We start from the raw sequence: 13,971 nt of genomic DNA on the forward strand, positions 1-13,971 counted from the left end.
TACTTATAACAACATCGGTTCTCGTATGCTGACAAAATTTGAGACGATCATGGTTGTACAAGTATGCCACACTGCTACACTTCTTCACGGAGATGTGTTAATGGTTCGGATGTGTATTCCTGACCTACTTGTGAAGACGCATCCTTGCAGTGACATGTAGTGGCAGGTATCTTGTAAAAGCTGCTAAGACCCCTTGAGCTGCTTCCCATTTTAGTGTTTCCGAGGAGAAACTTGGGCCATCTGAAGGGTAGACCCCAAAGTACTCTTAACAAATGTAAAGGACTTTTTTCGATAATGATAATATTCTCAAAGAATATAGTTTTCTAGTTCGATATTAATACTAAAGTGAACGCTGATGAGAAAATTAGGTCTTGTTCTGTTTGGAAACAACAAATGTGTAAAATACTTTAATATAGAAATGAAATCTTTGATTTTTTTCTTTCTATTATTATATTTAATCATACTGTATTCTTAGAGCTAATTCTGATTTGAATTTTTGATGGAAACATCAATTCAGTGATATCAATTCTCAAATGAAAACTGTTTGCTTTATGAGACGGGTGTTTAAATCAATCACCTTTAGTGCAAATCTCTACTGACCTGAGTTGTGTTTCTCACACCCAGATTTATTAGCAGATAGTCTGACCATCAGCATGCTCTCCACTCACATGCCCCTACATGTCCAGGATACTGCCCCCTTCCCCCAGGAGTCCCCTCTTCAACACTCTGGATCAGTGATTCATTGCCTTGCTCATCCGTCTTTTTAATCTGTTATCGGTCCAATCTTCTCCCAGATGTGGATATAGGCGCTGAGCTGGTGATTGTATTTATGTGCTACGTTGAGAATTGAAGCGAGCACAAACCAGTATATCAGTGTTGTGTGTTGATGCAGGCAGAATGATTGTACAAATGTTGGGAGTTAAATAGGAAACAGTGGTGTCCTGTTCTTGAGTGACCTGTGGTCATGCAGAAACTTGGTTCTGTTTTAGGTCCCAGCATGCACGGCTGCACCTGGCTCAGCTGAGAAGCCTGGGAGCTTAAACAAAGTGGGTAAGCAAACAGAAGAAAGACCAGTGAGCTAATTGAAGCTCGCGCGTTCCCTTCCTGCAGCACAGGACTCCAGACAACTCATGAAGTCACAACTGTGGGAACTATAAATCCAAATATTGATGTACTCTTACATCAATTTAGATTTGTTTTGTTATGTTAGTATTTGTTAAAAAAATTAATTGCCATCTGCATCTCTAGCAGTCTGGCAAAAAGAGATAATTACAGACATTCAGTCAGCTTCTGACTGACGCTTCGCTGGCAAAAAGAATGTAATTTGGCCAAACTCACATCTTTTCGTTCTAAACTGACCTGGCGGTGGTGTTATCACCACTGTAGCCTCTCAATGCAGCATAATTATAGACTAAGCTTTTCCTGCGGCATTGATTACATTACCAAAACTTGTTTTGCATTATATAGACAACGCTTAAATAGCACAGGCCAACCTGCTCACATTTTATTGCTTTGCATTTGCTATATTTGTTACACTGGTGAGCATTTGAAGGACTTAAACCAAATAATTTATATATTAAATGTCATGTCATTATTGATCTTTGTGCCACACATGTTTGATTTATTTTGGAGAGTTTGTTAAACTAAATAACATTGATTGTTAAAATATTATCTGGACCAGATATTGTGGGTGAGGCTCATCTTGCACAAAGATGCAGTATTCCAATAATACACGGCTACTGAAAGCAATCAAGACCCAAGGTCTGAAACTTTGATTCACCTAATTTTATATTTACATTTTATTCCAAAAAAATCACATTTAGACATGTTTTGAGTAATATTTAAAACATTACAGTCTGTAAAATGATTGTTGTTTGTCTTTGTGATATAATCACAAAAGTTGGCAAATTTGTATTTTTTCTTATATTTGATCAAATTTTCTGAATTCATTCAGCATTTGAATTGAGATGTAATATGTAAGTATATACATTTATTTACTTAAGTCTCACTATATTAACTGTTAAATATGTAATATTCTTCTGTTAAGGTGGTTCTCAGCGGATATGCTCTGCAGGGACTATCCGAATTGAGCTTGACCACTTCAAAACGTTAAGTAACCCTAACCCTACTACTTTCACTACTCTCTGCATCTAAACATAAGAATTGCCCTCCACAACCATCATACACTTCTCTGTGAGGCTTAAATCACCTGTAGACGTCACAATAACAACACACCCTTTCTCTTTGGAGGACTTCATATCGTATAGCTGAGAAAACCAGGTCTCGTTTCACTTCTCACAGACGAGTAGCCAATGACGACTGGTAACAAAGCCAAAAGGAAGCATATTTTTGAAGGTGATTACAGGAAGAAAGTATGAACTGAATATCTTCTTGTACACATCTATACACATTTCACAGTATCACTCCAAGCAGATGATATGTGACATTTAAAAAGTTCTGAAGAGGACCCTGAGGGAAAGGACCCTATTGTTCATTAACAATGAAGATTTGAGCATATGGTAGTCTTTCACTTTTACTGAAGCACATGGAGTATTTGGCTTAAGTCCCCTTTGACCCCCGTCCTTTAAACCTGCAACCCCTTCCAGTGGGGCGAGCAGTGATGGTGCCTCTGAACTGGGTGTCAGTCATGGCCAACTGCCTTAAGTCTTTGTGATGCAAACACTTGGGTGATTGACAGAGAGCAGGAAGTTTAAACTTTAAGCAGCCATTAAAAAGCAGAAAAACCTTCAGGCCAGGGTTTCATCCGTCATAATGGGCCTCACTTTTGTGCCACTGTCTACAAGTATTGAAATATTACAAAGTTCCTACCGTTGTCTTCAACCGTGAAGTAGAAGATATCACTGGTGGCGTTACTCCCATCCAAAAGCACGTAACAGATCTTCATGTCGTCAATATCAGCTGTTGGGGTGACAAATATAGAAAGACTGTGTTAGCTGAATTAACTGTGACTGAACCGTTTTTACAAGGTTTGAGTTACAACCCTTAGGCTGCGTATAACGTGACAGGAGCCACAGGACACGTGTTTTCAAACATTCAAGACTGCTCGACACAATCAAAACATTTGTAACATCCAGATACAAAATAAATTGTATAATTCTTGATCACATATCATTACTCTTTGCAATAAGAATACTATTTCTGAAATGTTTTATTTCATAACGTTAATTAGCTTTGTAACCTTTTTTAGCCAAGAAATGCTCCTTTCTGTTCAGCAGGTAGAAGCTAATAGAGCTGAGAGTGAACCAAAACTGGAATTTTGTGAGCCATGCACCAAAAACAAAAAGGGCACATTGAACTGAAAGTGATTTCTGGTTATCAACATCACTATAATAATTTAAGGTTGTAGTTTTGTAAAAAGTTTGATTTGTGCAGGTTACCTTTTGAAAGCTTTAAAATAAAATCAACAATGTGCTCTTAGCTTACCTTGAGAGAAGGTCTTGATGCTGTCATTTCCCTGTGCAGAGTTCATCAGGAAGCCATGCAGAGGAGCCTCAGACACAATATACTTCAGGACCTTCTGGGGACTGTCTCGATCCTCTGATCGAAGCACCTTGCTGGTGATGAGGAAGCCCAGGTGTCCCGTTTGAAGGACTTTCAATGAGGCTGCAGCTTTGTTCACCACAATCTGTGGCACGCCATTGTCCACCGTGTTGATATGTATGGTCATCATTTGGGGCTTTCGAGTTTCATACAAAGTGTTTGGATAGACGTAAAAATCATTATGGGTGCCATCTGTGACTGTGAAGGAGAAGCTGTCTTCCTGGCTCTCAGTGCCATCATGCTTATAAGTGATTAGGTTCTCATTAAGGTCCTGCTTGGTAAAGGTTGTGATTGGCTGGGTGTTGTTGAAGAGGAGCTGGCCGTGCACTGGTACCTGGGTGATTATGAAGCGCAAAGAGCGGTCTGGGGTGTCTCTATCCTCAGCTGTCAACTCGAATGGTGTGATGAGCTTGGTTTCCCCCTCCTCTACATATAGTTTGCTTATAGTCAAAACAGGTTTCTTATTGTCTACATCGGTGATGGACACTCTGAAGGTTCTGAAGACAGGATTGTAACCATCTGTCACTTCAAACTCAAAGCTGTCCATTTTCATCTCGTCGTCAGATGTGTGGATGTAATAGACCTTGTTGCCAGCAAGCTGCAGTTGAGTGAAGGTGGAAATGGGAACACCTGGATAGTCGGTACACTCTAAGTGACCTCTGCTAGGTGCCCTAGTGATGCTAAAGCTGAGGTATTCATCAGGACTGTTGATGTCAGAGGTGCTCAGGAGGTCCGTGGTGAGAGTGACTTTTCCACCTTCTTTGAGTGTGACACCTTTGTTGACAACATCAGGGAAAACCATGTCAATGCTTCCGATGGTGATGTAAAAGTAGCGGTCAATCAGTGGATTGATGCCATCAGTGACGTCAAATTTCAGCAAATCACGGATCCCCTCTTGGCCTGTGTGTACATACTGGATGAGTTGTTTGTCAATGTCATCCTGTGTGAAATTCATTCCCAGGGTGATATTTCCTAAAACATCACCGTATTTGCTGATGCGCTGAAGGTAACCCTGGCCAGGGCCGTATCGCACAACATAGGTCAGTTCTTTGTCTTCAGAGTCAAGATCTGTTGCCTTCAAAACACTGTTGCTGATGACTTTTGTCTCTCCAATCTCAACATCAAGGCCATCATTTATTGCCATTCTTGGGGTCTCATCATCAACAGGAATGACCATGATGAGAATTGTTTTATCCACTTTGTGTTTCCCATCTGATAGTCTGACCTCGAAGCTGTCCTCTTTTGTCTCTGAGTCATCATGCTCATAGACAATGTTCGATGCTTCTTTGATCTGCTCCAAGTTGAACCTCTCTACAGGGATAGTGCCAGTGCTGAGCTGTTGGAGTACTGTACCATGCTTGGGGTTTTTAATGATCTCAAAGTGCAGCTCATCTCCAGGGATGTCAGCATCAGCAGCGTTTAGAATTGGTGTGTCAATGACCAGACTCATGCCCTCCATCACCATAAACTCACGAATATAAATCTCAGGCTTCTCGTCATTGGTTGGAATGATGACAATGGGGAAGAAGTGGCGTTCAGAGAAGTTGATACCATCAGAGCAGCGAAAGGTGAATCGATCTTCTATAGGTTCAACCCCTTTGTGAATGCTTTGGACATAGTAGATATGACCAAGGGCAATGTCTTTGATAGTGAACGCAGTGATAGCTGTCCCAGTTCTGGATTTCTCAGAACCAGTGGCTGGAGATATGTTCTCCACATAGCCAGATGTTGGCTGGACAATGATGGTGCACAGAATTTCATCATTGTTGGTGTCAACATCTTCAGCTTGAATGTGGCCAGGAGTAATGACATTCTTCTCCCCTTCCTGTACAACAAATTGCCCTGTGACACTGACAACAGGTGGAATACTATCAACAGGAAGGATGGTGACGTGAACTGTCACACCTTGGACCCTGTTGCCCCCAATGACCCACTGCTCTGACATGTCGGAAAGAGTGAGGTTGAACGAGTCGTGTTCTTTAATTGGGCCAATTTCACCGGACGTGTGTGCGTACACCACAACCCCGTTAATGATGTCCTCTTGGGTGAATCTCTCAGCAGGAGCACCGTTAACAAGAATTTCACCAAGTCGAGGTGGTTCTTCAACAATGAAAGTGAGCATGAGGTCATCTGTGTCTTCATCACGCCCCTGAATGACATTGCTTGTAATCTCCGTCGCTCCATTTTCCAACACGTCGATAGAGGCTCCGAGCACGCCGGCCGGGAGCATAATTGTTGGAACTTCATCATCAACGGGATCAATGGTGATCTTGATGTTAATGGGAACCTCGTGGAAACCGTCACTTACAGTAATTTTGATTAAATCAGTGAGTGACTCCTCACCTCCATGAATGTACGTTAGGCGGCCATTTGCAATGTCCTCAAGTACAAATGTTTCATCGTTTGGCATGTCGATTCCCAAATACTGCAGCAGCCCATACCGAGGAATCTGGGTCACTGTGAAAATTATATTTTCATCATCTGTATCTGTATCAGTGGCATGAAGCTCCTTCCTGGTAATAATATATGTACTTCTTTCCATCACACTGAAGCCTGTATTGGTGATAATAGGGGGTTTGTTGTCAACTGGCTGTAGGAAAATGGTGAAGAGTCCATCTGCTGTGTTTCCAGCTGTGTCCTCCACAATGAATGTGAACTGAGCCACTTTTGGAGTGATGCCCAGTTCCTGGTCCGGGGGCTTGTAAGCTACTTTGTGGTGATTAACCTGGGCTTGAGTAAACTCTGTAATTACAGTATCAGGGCTGTCAGTCAATACAATTTCACCCAAGGGGACTGGATTGTTCTCATCAGTATCGGTTGGGGGCTTAGTGATGGTATATTTCAGGTCTCTGTCATCTGAATCTAGATCAGTATAACACAAAAATTTCTTTCTAAAGTATGTGAGCTCATACTCCTGGACAGTCATATGAAGAGTGGTGCCTGTTAAAAGTTCTGGCGGTAGATCATCGACAGGGTGGATTTTGATGGTGAACATATGTTCGCCAGATTGATTTGGAGGGTCATTATCATCATGGACCCGGAAGACAAAATGATCAACCACAGTTGTGGTGCTATGAGGTCCAATGTGACGATAGAATAGCTTTCCATCCAGAATATCCTGCTGAAACCACTCAGTCACCACCTGCTCAAACATCTCATCTGTCTCGCTGAATTTCCAGAGGGACGGATCGGAAGGTTGCTCTACTTGTCTCAGCAGGAGTTCCCCTACAGTGGAGTACGGCACTTCCATGACAAACTTGATAGTGGAGTCTTCTGAATCGATATCTGTGGCACTCAGGATGAAAGGAGAGATCTGCATAATTTCATTCTTGAACAGAACCAGGCCCGTGTTGGCGTTAATAATAGGAGGCTCATCATCAGTGGGAGCAATAGTGATGGGGAACAAAAATTCCACTTCATTACGCCCATCAGTCATTCTGAAAATAATGTTGTCACTGTACGTGTCACTGCCGTCATGCTGGTACACAACAATGCCGGCGTCCAGGTCTGCGGGTGTAAAGAATTTCCTGCGTGTGCCGAGCACAGTAAGCTGCCCATGCTTCAAACCATCTACAACTGTGATTTTCACATCTTCCAGGTTATCCTCATCACTAATCTCCAAATTCTGGGAGCTGGAGAGAGCTCGGGATTGCCCTTCAAACAGTAGTTGCCCTGTATTTTTGGTCGCGACTGGGGCCAAGGTATTCATAGGCTTCACCACAATCATAAAAGCGAATGTATCCGACACGGAACCATCAGTATCTACAATTTCAAACTCGAGCTGGAAAATCCTCTCGTGCTCTGAGTCTTCGGCAGGAGGCTTGTACGCTATTTTAAGATCTCTGATGTCTCTCTGATAAAAAGAAGTGATGGGAAGGTTTTGGTCATCTGTACTGATGATATAACCCTGTTGAGGGTTTAGTGGTGCAGTGATATTGAAGATTAAATCATCTGGATCAGACTCAACATCTTCGGCAGCTAGCATATCACCTGTGATGGCTGTCATCACAAACTGATCAACCTCCATCATCATCATCGCTACAAAGCTGGGTTTTGGAGCACTATTCTCTGCACCTTCTTTGATTCTGACCATCATCTGAAAGTGTTCCTGCATTATTGTGTTGCCGTCATTATCCTGCAGCTCAACCATCATCGGGATATAATCTCTGTTTGGTGACTTGGTTTCAGCATTGTGCTTGTAGCGGATGCCTTGTTTCACAAACTCATCACAGTCAACCATTTGGCCATTGGAGGGGTTATTCAAAAGAGTGCCATACCTGGGGAGACCGCCAGCGCCAACCAGAGTGGCAATCTTACACTGTGTGACGCCATCCTCATAAGAAAACTCCAGAGCCTTTTTGTCAATGGGGTTGCTGTCTCCATTGAGCTTTTCAACATTGAGAGGCATATTCCTGGTGAGGATTTCAAGCTGCTGGAAAACCACCTCCACCTCCAGCATGAAAGGGACGATGACTGTGTCTGTGTGAGAGTCATACCGAAGTTGCAGCTTCACACGATCCTTGCTTGGACTCCGAGATCCAAAATGAGTGTATTTCACTTCATCTGCTCCAAATGAACAGGGGAACTTTTTTGGGGTCAACATCCCAGGTTTCTGGGACAACGGGTCATTGTCCAGAACTGTAATGTGGCAGCGGTCACCTGGCTGCACTTCTGTCACCAGATCATTCACAGGGTCCAGAAACACAGACCTCCCAAATGGTACCCTGATCCCATTGTTGGCAATGATGATGTCATCTTCATTAGGTCCAGACTTGTGGTAAAATAGGTGATCCGGATCAAAAGGTTCTGCATTACCCAATGCTAAACTGGAGCTGAGAAAAAAAGTTGCAAGCAGGCATCTCAAAAATGCCAACTCCTTCAAAAATTGCAGACAACCAGCCATGTCCCCTGCTAGTTGCCTTGCAAATATATTCAACAAGTCAGCTGTGGCAATCAAGATCACTGTCCTGAACGAGGCAAAAATATCAAAAAAGAAAAGTTTTCTGTGATGACTGGGGGCCTGGATCTGTCCTCAGCGTCTCTGTTTCTGTGTGGCCACAGAGACACAAGTGTGGTGAATGCTGCAGGGCTGTGCAGGTAATAATGAAACAGTAGACAGTGACAGGCACAGACTCCTCCTTCTGTCAGTGCAGGGAGGGAGCCTCCAGCCCCCAGAGCTAATTTAAGACAGGCCATTGGACAAAACTGTGAAAGTGCTCTAACCAACACTTACCCTGCTCCTCTCCTTCACTGGAAAAAGGTAGAAGTGGAAGAAGAAAAATCTGTCAAATGATCAATTTAAGAGTTTTAACTGCAACATTAAGGTTATTGGCATTTAAAATCACTACTGGAAATGCTTTTTTACATTTCTTTGTGCACGAAACACTTATAGTATATATTACTAGTATAGTGTAGTCTTTTCACATATTACTGTAATGTATCTTTTTTTAGCACAAAGACTAATTTCCTTTACTAAATGGCACCAAATAACACTGCTATCTTCTAATTGGTTCAATTATTTAAGTATGATAAACTCTTATCCAGATATTTCCACAAACAATTTGAAATTCAAAGTCCTTAAGGATGGGAACTGTCTGAATATGGAAAGCGGTCATTAATTACAGCACATTAAAAGTCTGTGTGTAGGTCAAATTGTTCAAATTCACACTGTATGGGGATAATATTCTACAATGTTCAATGATAAAAATTAGATAATTCATTTATTAATCCCCTCACGGTGAAAGATAAAATGTACATATCTGACAATAAAACCACTTTAAACAAACAAATAAAAAGAAAAGGCTCATTATCACCACAGACACAATAACCTTTGTGAAATTCCGTTGTGTGGAGAGCTTTGTGTTTTCTCTTCACGTGTCTGAGCGCCTCTGAGGTCGTGACATGGCGGCACCGGACTGACCGTCAGTCCTGCAGTGAGAGACAACAACCTGGTATCAGCTGGCAGGACAGGTGTGTGTACGGTGTCGCACACAAAGTAAACACAACACAGCTCACGTAGCTTCTTCACACATTTGTCGTTTTTTCAACAATTTCAACCGGTAACTCCACTCCAATGCAGGAAATCATTTTCATCACTGCTTAATATTCGGTTCTAGCAGTACTATCACATTTATTTTGTCCTCACTCCATAGCATGTGGATCTTATACTGATTAACTTAATAATTCAGAAAATCAATAAAGTACTTCAATACCAGGGGGAAAATGTTGATAATTGGTTATGGAATAGGTCGTTTTTGTTGATATTTTTGCATATCTTATTAGTGTTTGTCCCTTTTGATTTAGCATCTTTCTTAAAAAACATGAACATATGTGGAAAACCATGCTTTACATAATAACAATGCACAGAAAACTACTGCAAATAGCAGCATCCATTTTAATACAGACACATTGTTATTGTTATTGAGACACATTTTGTGTCCTTGTTTATAAATGACACATTGTATTGTAGGACAATAGGACTGCATAATGAACATTTTTAAATATGGATTTTTACTTAATTTTAACAGGGGATGGTAAAACTTCTGTAATTTTGGGCTATTGTGCAGAATATTTAATTGTATATTTGGATGGATTGTAATGGTGTTTAAAAGTAAACATATCTTCAACACATTAGGGTCAAGAGTTCACATCTTGCATTTCTTTTAGTGCAATGTGTGTGTGTGTGTGTGTATGTGTGTGTGTGTGTATATATAGAGACAGAGACAAAAATACAAAAATGCTTATTAGAAAAATATTTGAATAGTGAAATTGAAATTTCTTCCTCTATAAACAGATTTTTTTAAATATATTTTTTGTCGAATTCAACCTCAAGAGAGTATTTTTTCAAGAACATGCAATCGAACAAAATTATATCAATAACACATGGACACCAAAATAGAATCAAATGTATCTTCTAATATTAGGGTCTGGACTACAATTTGCCTTTTCTTTATTTTTTGACAAGGATCGGTAGCAAGGCATTAGTTTGTAATGGTGACTGACAGCCGAGTGAAATTTATCTGGGAAACTCCCCTCATCTATTTTTTAACCGGGTGCAGCAATTGAATGTGGGCAAATGTTATTGTTTTCCACTGCCGATGTATACGCCATAGCTGGAATGAAAAAAGCTCTATACCAGTATGGGTTGGTAAAGTACAAATTCCATTTCAGCAAGATGTTTTTTTTCTGCAGTGTCACTAAAAAAGCTCAGCAGAGAAAGATCAAGCAGTCAGACTGGATGCAGTGAGAATGTGAGAATGTGTACTCAGTATGCTGCACAAGGTCATGTTAAGATAAAAATACCTAGTAGCCTTTTATGGATCATCTTTTGAGTTGAGCCCGACACAGTTGATGAAGTGATATGTGCGTATCGCCTGAACATTTTGCCAGTATTTTGCCTCTAAATTTTTTCGTATTGTTTGATTGGCTCGGATGTCATGGATATTTTATAGCAAGACAGAGCAGATTTGTTCTCAGAGAGACACCCAATTAATTTGAAGGCAGTTTAAGTCCTTGTTATACTTTTAGTAATTTAGATAATTTATTGTGTCAAAATGCCTGAGTTTATTGGGGATGGCAATACTTCCAAGACAACGCTGTGAACCTCTCAGCAACCTTCCTGTAAGCGTGGGCCAAATAGCAGAGATACCATATGCATCCAGGCATTCTGTATCACACTTTTCATTGCGTCCTCGAAATAAATCTTGACCTCCTCACTCGACCAGCCAAGAATAAAAATGGGGCACACACACTCACCAAGGGGTGTAACTATAGAAACAAACACAGTAAGCTTTTTATACCCGGTTACTCCTGGATTTTACACATTCTTCCCATACTGAAACGAGGACAGGAAAATGCACTCATGAGCTAAAACTGTAACTTATCAATCAGACGTTTCAAAGAGATCCTGATTGGTGTTGACAGAACTTGACAAATGAAAGTCCTTTTTCTTCTTCTTCTTCTGCCAAACCTTGTGGAACTTCGCTTCTAAATGCGTCGCTTCTTCCAGCTTCAGCATGACCTCCATTAAGCCATCGACTTGCCTTTCTCTAGGCATTAATGATATGACATGTCTTTAATGGGTGTCTAAGGTAAACACAGAAAGAAGCTGGGTGGTGGCCAGGCTCTGCTGCCCAGGATTAACTCTTCATCCAGGAGGAAGCCCACGATGACAGCTGCCACTAATGACCTCATGATAGATAGATAACAATGCCATTCTGAACAGCTCAACATTCAGAAGACAGGAAGACTCAGATCTTCCCTCTTTCAGCAAGCACACTGGTTTCATTTTTGACGACACATTTGTCTTTATTTTGAATGTCCCCAGCCCTGCTTCCTTTAAGTGTCAAACTCAAGGAACGTCAGGCCTAATCCGGGCCCCCATGTCAGTTTGTGTGGCGAGAAATTGAAATTCATGATAGTCCTAAAATAAAAGTCATACAGATATAACATTGTCAGTTACCTTCATGAGTCGGTTTGGGGTTCTGATTAAAATTATTCGAGCAATTAGACGTTTCACTCTCCCCTTCAAGAGTTTCCACAGTTCTTCAGGGAAAGTCACCATCCTGTAATGACTGATTACTTTTTCTACACCTGGTAACACAGTTACAACTGGCAAACTCATGACTTGCTGCTTGGGTTGTATAGGGTAACGGTTGAGAAGCTGCTGTCTCTGTATTGCTCCCAGTAGTTAGTGTCAGCCTGCTATCAGAGCACCTTTGATGTATGGAAATTAAAGTACAGCTTACCTGAGTGTGACAGTGTTTCTGTCTGGAACAGCTGTGAAAATATGGGATGTTAATAATGATTCAAATAAATTAAAATCACATCAGCTGAACTGTGTTCGTCTCGCCACAGGACTATACCTAGTTCTATACTGAGACAATCTGAAGAAAGGTGAAAGCTATTTTTACAAGTCACTATGTTCTTTAGTATTTCATAAAGTAATCACACTACTCGTAAAATAAATTACTAGTGACTGCCACCATTTGGTACAAATCAGGAGTCCAGGGATTATTTCATCCTGGACTTAATCCTTCAGATTCAGATGATTTTTGTTTTTTAATTTCACTTCAAAATTTAACAAATAGGATCAAAATATGAACAATTAAGTTTTAATACTTATACTTATAATCTAACATTTCAGTGTGGAATCCAGTTGTTGGAAAAGAGGTCAACGGAGCCTAAATCATTACAAGTCCTGACTTAAACGCAACGACAAGATCTTTAATGGATGGCTGTCCTTTGTGAAAGCCCAGGTTTTGGTGATCATTCATCACACTCTGGCCACAATACTTATCACTCCAGAACATCTCAGTCTTTCACAGGACAGGTGACCTGCTCATTCCAGCTGTGCAAGGCACTTGTTGACACATCACTGTCAAAGTGTATGTGCATGCATGTATTTGAGCTTTAAAGAGCCGCAGAGCGCCAGACCTTCAGCTATTTCAGCGTTCCGGAAGCAAACAGCTGCTAGAACCTTAAACGCAGTACACACAGTACTAATAAAGACATCCATTCACTACTAATTGTAATACACTGTCATATAAACATCAAATTACTTGGTCCAGCCGACCATCATATTTTATTCAGTTTGTACGAGTTGTGGAGCTACTTGTGACGGCGACTGCAGCCTTGCAGAATCAACCTATTAAGGATCAACCTGCGATAAACGGCTTGATAAAGAACCTCTGACAGACTCTGAGAAAACATCAGAGGGGTGACTCAGCCCTGGTAAACTCCTTGTCTTCTTAGAATAGTCAAAGAAAATTGCCCCTGCATTCTCTTTGCTCTCGCAGTTCTGGTTAGCATCCTAATCATCCGGCCTGTTGTAAATATACACTGCATATAAATAGAGGATACTGAGACCGGAGACATTTGGATCCAGTTCCGAAGAGGAAGAGGTTTGTGTTCTGCTGCACCGGGTGGTTTGGTGCAGGGTGTCCATGACTGCGGTCAGGTTTGAGGGGCACAGGCACACATTTTAGAACCGCTCCTGCCGTCACAGCCCCACCACTGGCTCAGTGCAACATTTCATCTGCTTAATGGTGGATTATAGCATCCTGTGGGCAGATTGATATAGGCTGATGCTATCACTTGTCTGTAAAGGGGAACGGAAGCCCATGGAAACAGGCTGGATATAGCATTTGGGCCGGCCCCAAACACTGGGCAACTCATCTCTCTAGATGGAAATTATAAAAATGTTCTAAGCCTCATTAAACAGGAAACGTGTACATATACATACAAGCTGGTTCTTCAGTGTTGCGCTCAAAATAAACCGTGTTTATAATTGATCTTTACTGCGTGTTGAATTTCTCACAAACATAACTCTGTATGCGCCCAGTAAGTAAGGACATTTGTCTTTGTTGTGACAATGCAATAAATCTTAAACCATTGGAACACCTGTTTATT

At 41.2% G+C, this 13,971-nt stretch overlaps 1 protein-coding gene across 1 annotated transcript in view; it reads right to left on the bottom strand.

Annotated features, from left to right (window-relative positions):
• Positions 1–8,464, bottom strand: part of frem3 (Fras1 related extracellular matrix 3) — a gene marked incomplete at its 5' end in the record, with an annotated part of 31,053 nt that extends 22,589 nt beyond the window's left edge. Inside the window, 2 exons of the mRNA XM_080463204.1 lie at positions 2,830–2,919; positions 3,445–8,464. Coding sequence (XP_080319330.1) covers positions 2,830–2,919; positions 3,445–8,464 — 5,110 coding nt within the window. The remainder of the gene's footprint in view (positions 1–2,829; positions 2,920–3,444) is intronic.
• Between the last annotated feature and the right edge of the window lie 5,507 nt (positions 8,465–13,971).

This window comes from Lipophrys pholis, assembly GCF_963383615.2.
Source record: "Lipophrys pholis genome assembly, chromosome: 5".
NCBI classification, from domain to species: domain Eukaryota; kingdom Metazoa; phylum Chordata; class Actinopteri; order Blenniiformes; family Blenniidae; genus Lipophrys; species Lipophrys pholis.